Source organism: Ranitomeya variabilis, chromosome 4 (assembly GCF_051348905.1).
Source record: "Ranitomeya variabilis isolate aRanVar5 chromosome 4, aRanVar5.hap1, whole genome shotgun sequence".
Classification (NCBI taxonomy): domain Eukaryota; kingdom Metazoa; phylum Chordata; class Amphibia; order Anura; family Dendrobatidae; genus Ranitomeya; species Ranitomeya variabilis.
In genome coordinates, this window is record NC_135235.1 from 648,257,757 (window position 1) to 648,270,833 (window position 13,077).

Below are 13,077 nucleotides of genomic sequence, written 5' to 3' on the forward strand. Positions count from 1 at the left end.
CACCTTGTCAGAATGCAGCATTACTGCTGCACAAGGAGGCTCTTTTAGTTTCTAACGGCTGGAGGGGGTGACAGAGTCCCTTTAAAGAGGAAAAGTATAGCTTGTTTTTTTATCCAGTATATGCCAAAGTGCAAGAAGTACCTATCGGCAGCTTTGAAAAGTTGTCTGTGCATGTGAGCTAGTGTGCCACCGATGGCAGGCGTCTTGATGGCTATCAAAATGGTGAGTGGTGGCTGAGAGAAGTGTAGTGTGGATGTATGCGATGACTGTGGGGGGACGCTTAGTTCTGCTTTACAGTCGCATCCAACTCACGAGTGCAGCAAGTGGATGATGTTTATGACATTCCAGTTTATGGGATCTGATCATACAACATCTACATGTTCTATCTCCTAATATGTTCCCATTATTATCTCCTGTAATTGTGTTATTACATGGGATCTTTATGATGTTACATCGTCATCTTCTCCCCATTCAGGTCCCTACAATATCGGATCCTCGCAGCAGAGATCTTCAATATAAGAGAATTTTCCTGATTGACCCGTCAAGGATGGATATGGACAAGGTGAAAATGATGACGGAGAGGATATTACACCTCACCCTAGAGATCCTCTTCCGGCTTACTGGACAGGTGAGAGATTCTGATGACATCACATTACATCATTCATATCTATGGGAATAACTGATGGACAGAACTGGAGAGGTGAGGACTCTGGAAATGTCTGTAGGGAGATTTATTAATGTGTCTCTCCAAAACCAGGATTATACAGTAGTGAAGAAGACCTCTAGTGAGCGCTGTCAGGCCCCTGTGTCTGAGGGATAGAGAAAACCCCTGAGCCCAATCAAGGGGCCTCCACCTCAACTCGTGAAACATGGGGACATTAATGACTGGAAGATCCTAGAACTCAACTACAAGATGATTGAGCTGCTGACTGGAGAGGTGACACTGCTGGGAATGATGGGACATTATAAAATATCGCTATGAAGGGATCGGGGGGTATGACTGTATCATTGCGTGTGTCAGGTTCGTTTAAGGTATCAGGATGTTGCCGTCTACTTCTCCATGGAAGAGTGGGAGTATTTAGAAGGACACAAAGATCTGTACAAGGACGTCATGATGGAGGTTCCCCAAGCTTTCACATCACCAGGTAATAGACAGGACTAAATACACACAACCTATAATTATCTGTATGTAAAGAATGAATTCAGTACCTGTATGTGTTTCCTCCAGTTCTATCCAGTAAGAGGACAACACCAGAGAGATGTCCCCGTCCTCTTCTTCCACAGGACTTTAAACAAGAAAATCCCAATGTTCCTCAGGATCATCAGGTAGATGGAGAGAAGGTGTCATGAGATCTCCCCTATCATGTGTAGATGGCTGTGAAAGTCTTGTGCTCAGTCTTGTTTTCTCTTTCGTCTTATTGCCAGACACAGAATCATGGTCTGCTGACACCTATTATTGCATTTCAATAAAATTGGCTCCTCTCCAGCAAATCATACCTCACCTGCTGGAGCCAGGCTTCCTCAGTTCTTTGAAGACCGAAGAGAAAGAAAGCACAGTACATGAGGTCATAATTAAGTACAGCACGTGAATGAGAAAATGAAAAAATGCTTTATTTATGTAATTGGCAACAACATGGCACAACAACAGATTCAAATACATGAAGATTTACAAATTGTTAAAAAGATGTGACCCTTATCGAGAGGGTAGTATATAGAGGTAGGGAAAAAAGATGTATATTCATAGTAAGGGGATACGCCAATCGGTCACAGATAAAGACCAATGCCTAATCTAAATATTTATACAAAAAACCTAAAGTAAAATTGATAAGAGATGTCAAGAACCATGGAATCAGTGCTGAATGATGTATAGGAATGCGTGCACATAACCCTATCTATGTCATAAATTTAGTATAGAGGCAATAGTGCCGAAGTATAAGTATAAAATCATGAATGGCACAGAAGCGGAACAAATGCACATCAATTACTAATGGTGATTAGAGAGTACATACCAATGAACTGCATGGAGACAAAGCCATGACAGTGAAAAATAAGGAGGTCAAATAAAGAATCAAAGGAGGCAGAAGGTCTAATCAGACAACCATGAATGAGAGTTACATTACCAGGAAGGTCCAGGAATCCAAGTGTGGCGCACACCACGACAGACATTTCAGATATAATCCTTCTAAGGCATTTTTTAATTTTCACAATCACGAGTTGTACTTACAGTGGGTACGGAAAGTATTCAGACCACTTTAAATTTTTCACTCTTTGATTCATTGCAGTTATTTGTTAAATTCAAAAAAGTTCTTTTTTTTCACATTAATTAATGTAAACTCTGCACCCCATCTTGACTGAAGAAAAGCAAAAATGTAGAAATGTTAGCAAATTTATTAAAAAAGAAATCTGAAATATCACATGGTCATAAGTATAAGTATTTGCTCAGACATTCATATTTAAAGGGACTCTGTCACCTGAATTTGGAGGCATGCCTTGTGCAGGCATGTACTACGGAGGACAGAGAATGAACTTCAATCCAATATTGCAGCCAGCGGGTAAGGAAAGGGTGAATCAAACACCCGAAAACCCCGCCCATATGACTGAAAATTGTTCCCTCCAAATTCAGGTGACAGAGTCCCTTTGTCACATGCTGTCCGATTCCTTGTGATCCTCCTTGAGATGGTTCTACTCCTTCATTGGAGTCCAGCTATGCTTAATTAAACTGATAGGACTTGATTTGGAAAGGCACACACCTGTCTATATAAATCCTCACATTTCAGACCAAATGAGAATCATAAGGTCAAAGGAACTGGCTAAGGAGCTCAGAAACAGAATTGTGGCAAGGCACAGATCTGGCCAAGGTTACAAAATAATTTCTGCAGTACCCAAGGTTCCTAAGAGCACAGTGGCCTCCATAATTCTTAAATGGAAGAAGTTTGGGACAACCAGAAGTCTTCCTAGACCTGGCCGTCCAGCCAAGCTGAACAATCGCGGGAGAAGAGCCTTGGTGAGAGAGGTAAAGAAGAACCCCAAGATTACTGGCTGAACTCTAGATATGCAGTAGGGAGATGGGAGAAAGTTCCACAAAGTCAACTATCACTGCAGCCCTCCACCAGTCGGGCCTTTATGGCAGAGTGGCCCAACGGAAGCCTCTCCTGAGTGAAATACATATGAAAGCCCGCATAGAGTTTGCAAAAAAAAAAAACACATGAATGACTCCCAGACTATGAGAAATAAGATTCTCTGGTCTGATGAGACGAAGATAGACCTTTTTGGTGGTAAATCTAAGCTGTATGTGTACAGCAAACCAGGCACTGCTCATCACCTGCCCAATAGTGAAACGTGGTGGCAGCATCATCCTATGGGGGTGTTTTTCAGCTGCAGGGACAGGACGACTGGTTGCCATTGAAGGAAACATGAATGCGGCCAAGTACAGAGATATCCTGGATGAAAACCTCTTCCAGAGTGTTCTTGAACTCAGACTGGCCGAAGGTTCACCTTCCAACAAGACAATGACCCTAAGCACACAGCTAAAATAACAAACGTGTGGCTTCAATACAACTCTGTGACCATTCTTGACTGGCCCAGCCAGAGCCCTGACCTAAACCCAATTGAACATCTCTGGAGAGACCTGAAAGTGGCTGTCCACCAACGTTCACCATCCAACCTGACAGAACTGCAGAGGATCTGCTGGGAAGTATGGCAGAGGATCCCCAAATCTAGGTGTGAAAAACTTATTGCATCATTCCCAAGAAGGCTCATGGCTGTACTAGCTCAAAGAGGTGCTTCTACTCAATACTGAGCAAAGGGTCTGAATATTTATAACCATGTGATATTTCAGTTTTTCTTTTTTAATAAGCTTGCAAGAATTTCTACATTTCTGTTTTTTTTCAGTCAAGATGGGGTGCGAAGTGTATATTAATTTCTCCTGCAATGTGAATCTGATAGACTGTTCGCTACTGGGGGCTAATACTATGCACTCTAGCATCTAACAGTTATTTGTCACTGTTTAGTGGAGTCTTTTTGCCTTTTCACTATCAATCCATAATGTGTGAGTCTAGAGAGGACCATGCATGTCCATTAGCGCTGTCTGCTTTAGTAACTAACTATGTTGGTGTGTCTTGTAATAGTAACTTTTCCACTGGTCAGTCTGTAGCCTATTGTACCATCTGTACCCCTCCTGCTTCCTTGCTGGTAGCCACACAGGGGACCTCAATGACGTCTGAGGAGAATATTGCCCCTTTTGCCTGTGCTCATGATTTAGATCAGTCTGTAGCCGAGCTAACCAGGGTATCCAGGACGCTGGTTACAGTTGTGGAATGATTGCCGGTCATTACTTCCATCCTAGGAGCTCTGATCACCATTATGAGTCGGATCCTCCAGCCAACCTGTGCCAGAATGGCCGGTCATGAAAGCAGTCCAAAAGGCTGCCGGTTACCTCTTTGTCTCGGTCACCTTCACAGAAGAGAGTCCCAGATTGCTTTTCCCCTTCCCAGCAGATTTGCTCCCCTCTGTGCTCAGAATCCAGTTCTAGTGCAGAATCTGTTCTAGATCCATATCAGATGGGGGAGCTGAGGAAAATGGCGGACAGTTATGTGTCTGCTGTGGATGCTTCTCTGGGAGAGACGGCTGCGCTCTCCCTTCCCTTTACCAAAACAGGTTTTTAGGAGGGGTAAGCGCATATCTAGATCTTTTTCTAACCATGAGGAATTTACTGAAGTGTAAAAAGGGCATGGGAACACCCAGACAAACGCTTTCATAATTGTAACCTTATGGAGGTGTTATATTCCTTCCCAGCAGAGCTGGTCTACTCCATCGGCGGTTGATACTCCAGTGTCTCGCTTATCTAGAGTGACCACTCTACTTCTTGCCAAAATTACTGTACTTAGAGCCTTCACGGATAGACTAATAGAGTCTGTAGCCAGGGACGCTTTTGATGTTGCACTTTGCCCAGCCTTTTCTGTCACTTGGGTTTCTGAGGTGGTAGTTTGCATGGGTTAAGCATTTATGACAAAGTCCTTTTTGGTGGTGTGGGGCATTGCAAGTCTGTCCCTTTAGTCAATTTCCTGCAGCTGATGAGTCAGGTTGGAAGGTTAGACCAAAGGTCTCCCAGGAGCCCAGTAGATCTACCTTTAGAGCAGGGTTGGGGAATCTTTTCTCTGCCAAGGTCCAATTGGATATTTATACCATCCTTCGAGGGCCGTACAAACTCCGCCCACAAAGTACATCCTGACTCTGGCACCGGTTTCACGACGTAATCTTTCTTTGCATGCCCTTCAATGTTCAGTAGTGAACACTGCGTGTGTGCCAACAGCTCAAGAAGAAATTAATAATCTTGTGGCAATCAAAATTCAGCTCCTTGCCCAAGAATGCAGTCCCTGAGAATCTGCTCGGGGGCCTGATAAAAGGTCATCGAGGGCCGTAAGTGGCCCTACGGCCTGAGGTTCCTCACCCCTGCTTTAGCGCAACTCCCATTGGATACCCTTCTGGGTCAGAAGCCAGACCCTCCTTTTCCAGAGGCGGCAGGAAGGTCAATGCTTGTTGGACAACCCCCACTCGGGATTCTTCCTAGATGGGTGTCCGCCTCCTTCTTTTTCAGGAGGCATGACTGGTGGCAATCAGCGATCTTTGGGTCAGGGTGGTCATCTTTACGAGTTACAGAATAGAGTTTCGACCAGGCGATACCTCCCTTCTTCAGGCAGGGGTGATTGTAGGTGTTCCCACCTCAGATCTCTTTAGGGGGTTTTAATCAAACTTATTTATTATCCCCAAGAAGGATGCTCGTTACGGCCTATTTTAGATTTAAGGCACCTGAACAAATTGGTTTGGCTTCAGCACTTCAAAATGGAGTTGCTCCACTCAGTGGTTGCATCCATGGAAGCTGGGGAATTTCTTCAGTAGATGTGAAGCATTGTGTCTTAATTAACCAGATGTATTATTTTTGGTTTGCTAAAAATATAGACTGTTAACTGTATGTTGGCTTTTGAATTGAAGCATTTCTTTCTGGCTGGTCAAGAAAACAGACTTTTGTTTGTGTAAGCCTGTAATATTGACTTGTATTGTGTGCTTATCCTTGATGGCTAGTCATGTTTACTGATATGCTAATTATTCATTCTCTAGGCCAGGTAGTTTGTTGATTTTTAAAACAGAGGAGGAAAAACTATGCAAATAGATTAAATAATCAAGTAATGCTAACTGATCTCATCTCCATTCTTACCCTTTGTGTAAATAGTGTTAAGTATGAAAATAGGTTAAGTGCCACAGTATAGACTGACAGACAGAGACAGACAGAGATTCACCCAAGACATCAAAACATCCAGGCGATTCTACAGGACTACTGTCAATTCATCATGGCTCCTTCACGAGGGACACAGATCTGTCATTCTACAATAAACAACCTAGGTTGGAAGAATACAGATCTGCTCCATTGACCATCTCTGAACAATGGATACATTAGGAGAAAGCCAGGATCAGGATCCGCCAGTCGCCTGGCTCCATGGAGATGTTCAGAGAAGCCAGGCTGTGACCCTCTGGCCAACTGACCTTGTACCTGAATGGACTGTCATCTTCCTCCGCTTGTCGTTACCTCCTCTCTGTGTGCGTGCCACAGTTGGGGTTGCCAACCCTGGGATCTCTGAAGTAACAGCTGCCATTATCTCAGCGAGTCAGCGGAAGGGTGAAACTCTGTAATGTGCACAATCTTGGGGTATTTTGCTGGGACTGTTCTACGTGTTATCTGCCTGTTTTGTTTTCAAAAAAGCATTGCCACACTGTTTTACCCTCACCCTGTGTTGTTTAAGTAGCCTTATACCCATATTAAAAGGAGAGCAGGCATTTGGTGGGAAGATCCCTGGTCCATGCGGTTTCGTCTAGAGAACCTGGGTGCACACTGACCCCCCTGTGTCTCCACAGTAGATATTCGAGATGCTTATTTGCACGTGACAACTTTTCAAATCCATTAGCGATTTCTTCAGTTTGCGGTAAATCCAGATCACTATCATTTCCCGGCTCTCCCATTCACACTGGCCACAGTACTCTACTTCTTACGAGTCTGGATTGGAAGCAGGGCTGGAGCTTAACTTCCTTAAGAGTGAGGTATCTGCCCTGGCTGTTGTGTTTCAGAGGGATTTTGCATCTATACCTCAGGTTAAGGCTTTTGTCCAAGGTGTGGCACACGCTAAACCACCCTATCGGGCTCCTTGATATCTGAGTCTTGTTTTAGAGGCTCTTCAATCTCTGCCCTTTAAGCCTATCAGAGAAATCTCTTCACTTTTTTTCTTTCTTATAGCTTATAGCTTTCCTTATAGCCATCACTTAGGAGGGTCTTGGAGTTTGCTGCTTTGTCTTGTTGTGCCCCTTACCTTATTCTTCATCAGGAGCAGGTACTGTTGAGGCCAATTCCTTCTTTTCTCCCAAAGGTGGAATCAAATTTTCACATTAATGAAGATATAATTTAATCTTCCTTTTGTCCCACACTATCTCATCCTATTGAGAAGGATCTGCACAGGTTGGACATTGTCAGAGCCGTAAGGTATTATTTATTGGCCACCGCCTCATTTATTCGTTCTGATTAATGATGAGCGAACATGCTCGGATAAAATCTTATCGAACATCTGGGCGTGCTCGTATATAACAAACAGGCAATTCCACATGTGTTGAAGCTGTCTAACAGCCGCAAATCATGCAGCCACAGAGACTCGAACATAATATACAAGCACTCCCAGACTTTCGGATAACACCTGCACCTGTGTGCTTGGATAAGACGTTATCCAGGCATGTTTGGTCATAGCTAGTTCTAATTCTTTGTTATACCACAGGGCCCTTGTAGGGGTCATTTTAGAAGAAAACCTAAAGCAACCATTGCCCACTGGATCAAGATAGGTATTATCCAGGTGTCTAAGTCTAAGGCCAGGGTGGCCCCATTTAGGATTAGGGCGCAATCCATGTGAGATGTAAGAGGTTCCTGAGCAGTTTTGCCATCAGGCATCGGCATTGCAGTTTGTAAAGCAGCTACTTGGGCATTGGTGCATACATTTTATACGTTTTACAGTGTGCACTTTTGCCTCGGCAGATGCAAGTCTTTGTAGGAAGATACTGCAGGCGTCAGTAGACCAGACTTCCGCTTGAGTTACGGAAGAAGACTAGGTGGTAACAGTATGATATTTAATACCATTTCCCTAGTGACCGCTTTAGGACGTCCCATGATTCTGTGTCCTCCAATAAGGTGAACAAGAAAAAAAAATTTTTTTTACTTACTGTAAAATCTGTTTCTCGTGCTCTTCATTGGGGGACACAGCTCCTTCCTTGGTTGCCTGGTTGGGAGTACAGTTATATTTTTTCTTGCCTTAATTCTTTTCTTTTCTCATCCTACTGCTTTCTCACAAAACTGAGGAAGCCTGGCTCCAGCAGGCAAGGTATAGTCTGCTGGGGAGGAGCCAATTTTATTTAAATGCAATAATACTGTCAGCCTAAAAGTGGCAGCAGACTATCCCATGGTTCTGTGTCCCCCAATAAAGACTGCGAGAAACAGATTTTATAATAAGTAAAAAATCTATTTTTATCCACCAGTATTATGTGTTTTATACTTGTGTAATGAGAACGGTGGAGATGGCAGGATTAGAGCTGATCATAGATGTGACTTCTCTATCTGTTTGTGACTTTTACAATATTTGTTTCAGAGTGAAGATCTAAAACAATAAACAATAAAAATGTTTCTTTATTTAACCCATTTCTTTTTCTACTGTTTTTCCTTGTGTGGAAATATTATGTCACATATTTAGTAACATAGTTACATAGTTATTAAGGTTCCATAGTCTCACTGCTCTAAGGCTGTGTGCACACGTAGCATATTTTTCGCATTTTTTTCACGGTTTTTCGCTATAAAACGCTATAAAACCGCGAAAAAAAACTGTACCATTAAGCATCCTATGTAATAGAATGCATTCCGCATTTTTTGTGCACATGCTGCATTTTTTTCCTGAGCAGAATCACATTCCAGAAAAAAATGCAGCATGTTCATTAAAATTGCGGAATCGCGGCGATTCTGCACCCATAGGAGTGCATTGATCTGCTTACTTCCCGCACGGGGCTATGCCCACCATGCGGGAAGCAAGCAGATCATGTGCGGTTGGTACCCAGGGTGGAGGAGAGGAGACTCTCCTCCACGGACTGGGCACCATATAATTGGTAAAAAATAAAAGAATTAAAATAAAAAATAATGATATACTCACCTTCGATGTCCCCCGCAGTCTTCCGGCCTCTCCGCTGCATGCTGCCGCTTCGGTTCCTATAGCTACTGTGCGGTGAAGGACCTGCGATGACGTCGCGGTCTTGTGATTGGTCGCGAGACCGCATGTGACCGCTCACGCGACCAATCACAAGCCGCGACGTCATCGCAGGCCCTTCACCGCACACCAGCTATAGGAACGGATGCCGCTGAGGTCTGCAGGTGAGTATAACCATTTTTTTATTTTTTTTATTATTTTTAAACATTCTGTCTTTTACTATTGATGCTGCATAGGCAGCATCTATAGTAAAAAGTTGGTCACACTTGTCAAATACTATGTTTGACAAGTGTGACCAACCTGTCAATCAGTTTACCAAGCGATGCTACAGATCGCTTGGAAAACTCTAGCATTCTGCAAGCTAATTATGCTTGCAAAACGCTAGATTTCTGTGGGTATATGCATGCTAATTCTGCATGCGATATACCCGCGGCAGGAGGCGCAGAATTGCCACGGAAATTTCCGCTGCAATTCTGCAACGTGTGAACTTAGCCTTACAGTAAAGAATCTGCGTCTGTTATTATGCCTAAACCTTCTTTCCTCCAGACGTAGAGGATGCCCCCTTGTCCCTGTCTCAGGTCTATGATTAAAAAGATCATCAGAAAGGTCTTTGTACTGTCCCCTCATATATTTATACATTAACATAAGATCGCCCCTTAGCCTTCGTTTTTCCAAACTAAATAGCCCCAAGTGTAATAACCTATCTTGGTATTGCAGACCCCCCCAGTCCTCTTAATAACCTTGGTCGCTCTTCTCTGCACCCACTCTGGTTCAGCTATGTCTTTGTTATACATCGGAGACCAGAACTGTGCACAGTATTCTAAGTGTGGTCGCACTAGTGACTTGTATAGAGGTAAAATTATGTTCTCCTCATGAGCATCTATGCCTCTTTTAATGCATCCCATTATTTTATTTGCCTTTGTAGCAGCTGCCTGACACTGGCCACTAAATGTGAGTTTGTCATCCAACCATACACCCAGGTCTTTTTCATTGACGGTTTTGCCCAGAGTTTTAGAATTAAGCACATAGTTATACATCTTATTACTTCTACCCAAGTGCATGATCTTACATTTATCCCCATTAAAGCTCATTTGCCATTTATCAGCCCAAGCTTCTAGTTTACATAAATCATCCTGTAATATAAAATTGTCCTCCTCTGTATTGATTACCCTGCAGAGTTTAGTGTCATCTGCAAATATTGAAATTTTGCTCTGTATGCCCCCTATAAGGTCATTAATAAATATGTTAAAAAGAAGAGGGCCCAATACTGACCCCTGTGGTACCCCACTGCTAACCGCGACCCAGTCCGAGTGTGCTCCATTAATAACCACCCTTTGTTTCCTATCCCTGAGCCAGCTCTTAACCCACATACACATATTTTCCCCTATCCCCATTATTCTCATTTTATGTATCAACCTTTTGTGTGGCATCGTATCAAAAGCTTTTGAAAAGTCCATATACACTACTTCTACTGGGATCCCTTGGTCCAGTCCGGAACTTAGCTCTTCATAGAAATTGATCAGATTAGTCTGACATGAACGGTCCGTAGTAAACCCGTGCTGATACTGGGTCATGAGGTTATTCCTCTTCAGATACTCCAGTATAGCATCCCTTAGAATGCCCTCCAGGATTTTACCCACAGTAGAGGTTAAGGTTACTGGCCTATAATTTCCGAGTTCAGTTTTTGTCCCCTTTTTTAATATTGACACCACATTTGCTATACGCCAGTCCTGTGGTACAGACCCTGTTATTATGGACTCTTTAAAGATTAAAAATAATGGTCTATCAATGACTGTACTTAGTTCCTGCAGTACTCGGGGGTGTATCCCATCCGGGCCCGGAGATTTGTCAATTTTAGTGATTTTTAGACGTCGTACTTCCTGCTGGGTTATTGTAACATTTGTCTTTTTTTTTTTTTTTTTTAATTACCATACTTTATTTTTTATATATTACATCTAAAGTTTAATAAGTTTGTTCCTTGCTGTTCTAAACGTACCCACAACAAAGAGGAAAAGTATAGCTTGTTTTTTTTTTACCTGGTGTATGGCAAAGTGCAAGTAGTACCTATCGGGGGCTTTCAAAAAAGTTAGCTGTGCATGTGAGCTAGTGTGCCACCCAGGTATCTTGGTGGCCTATCAAAACGGCGAGTGATGACTTTGAGAAGTGTGGTGTGGATGTGTGAGATGACTGAGATGCGCTTAGCTTTTTTTCAGCCTGTTGTGGTGGCTGAATGGACAATTGATTGTGAAAAGTGAAGTCTCCCTTTATAATCACATCCATATCGCGAGTGCAGCAAGTGGGTGATGTTTATGACATTCCAGTTTATACAATCTGAGAATAAAACCTCTACACTTTCTATCTCCTCATATGTTCCTGTTTTTATGTCCTGTAATTTTGTTATTACATGAGATCTTTATGATCTTCTTCCCATTTAGGTCACCGCAATAGTAGGTCTTCTCAGTGGAGATCTTCTATATAAGGGAATTTTCTTAATTGACCCATCAAGGATGGATATGGACAAGGAGAAGATGGCGGAGAGGATATTACACCTCACCCTAGAGATCCTCTTCCGGCTTACTGGAGAGGTGAGAGATTCTGATGACGTCACATTACATCATTCTTATCTATGGGAATTACAGATGGACAGAACTGGAGAGGTGAGGACTCTGGAAATGTCTGTAGTGAGATTTATTAATGTGTCTCTCCATAACCAGGATTACACAGTAGTGAAGAAGACCTCTGGTGAGCGCTGTCAGGCCTTTATGTCCGAGGGATGGGGCAGACCCCTGAGCCAGATCACTTGGCCTCCACTTTACCCCCTGATACATGAGGACATCAATGACCAGAAGATCCTAGAACTCAATAACAAGATGATTGAGCTGCTGACTGGAGAGGTGACACTATTGGGAATGTGGAGAAATGATACAGTAACATTATGAAGGGATCAGGGGATGACAGTGTCATTGTATGTGTCAGGTTCCTATAAGGTGTCAGGATGTCACCATCTATTTCTCCATGGAGGAGTGGGAGTATTTAGAAGGACACAAAGATCTGTACAAGGACGTCATGATGGAGGTTCCCCAGCCCTTCACATCACCAGGTAATAGACAGGACTAAATACACTCGGCCTATAATTGTCTGTATGTATAGAATGAATTCAGTCCCTGTATGTGTTTCCTCCAGTTCTATCCAGTAAGAGGACAACACCAGAGAGATGTCCCCATCTTCTTCCACAAGACTGTAAACAAGAAAATTTCAGTGTTCCTCAGGATCATCAGGTAGATGGAGAGAAGCTGTGAAGGTCTTGTGCTTTGTTTTATCCACCAGTAGGGTTGAGCGACTTTTATTTTTATAGGATCGGGTCGGGTTTCACGAAACCCGACTTTCTCAAAAGTCGGGTCGAGTGAAATCGGCCGATCCTATAAAAAAGTCGGGGTCGGCCGAAACGCGAAACCCAATGCAGTGCAATGGGATACTATGGTTCCCAGGGTCTGAAGGAGAGGAAACTCTCCTTCAGGCCCTGGGATCCATATTTACGTGTAAAATAAAGAATTAAAATAAAAAAAATTGATATACTCACCCTCTGACGCACCCTGGTAGTAACCGGCATCTTCCGTTCCTAAAAATGGCGCTTGAAAGACCTTTCGAATGCTTCACGGCTTGTGATTGGTCGCGGCGGCCCACGTGACCGCTGAGCAACCAATCACAAGCCGGTGACGTAATTCTAGGTCCTGTTCTGGTTCTCAGGTACATGAGAATTACGTCACGGCTTGTGATTGGTCGCTGAGAGGTCACG

At 43.2% G+C, this 13,077-nt stretch overlaps 1 protein-coding gene across 1 annotated transcript in view; it reads left to right on the forward strand.

The window, feature by feature from the left end:
* Positions 1 to 13,077, forward strand: part of LOC143766141 (uncharacterized) — a 49,562-nt gene that overhangs the window by 11,740 nt on the left and 24,745 nt on the right. The window contains exons 2-9 of the mRNA XM_077253598.1: positions 476 to 628; positions 758 to 937; positions 1,022 to 1,145; positions 1,229 to 1,326; positions 11,717 to 11,866; positions 11,996 to 12,175; positions 12,258 to 12,381; positions 12,465 to 12,559. Of these exons, the coding sequence (XP_077109713.1) occupies positions 914 to 937; positions 1,022 to 1,145; positions 1,229 to 1,326; positions 11,717 to 11,866; positions 11,996 to 12,175; positions 12,258 to 12,381; positions 12,465 to 12,559 (795 nt within the window). The 5' untranslated portion in view covers positions 476 to 628; positions 758 to 913. The remainder of the gene's footprint in view (positions 1 to 475; positions 629 to 757; positions 938 to 1,021; positions 1,146 to 1,228; positions 1,327 to 11,716; positions 11,867 to 11,995; positions 12,176 to 12,257; positions 12,382 to 12,464; positions 12,560 to 13,077) is intronic.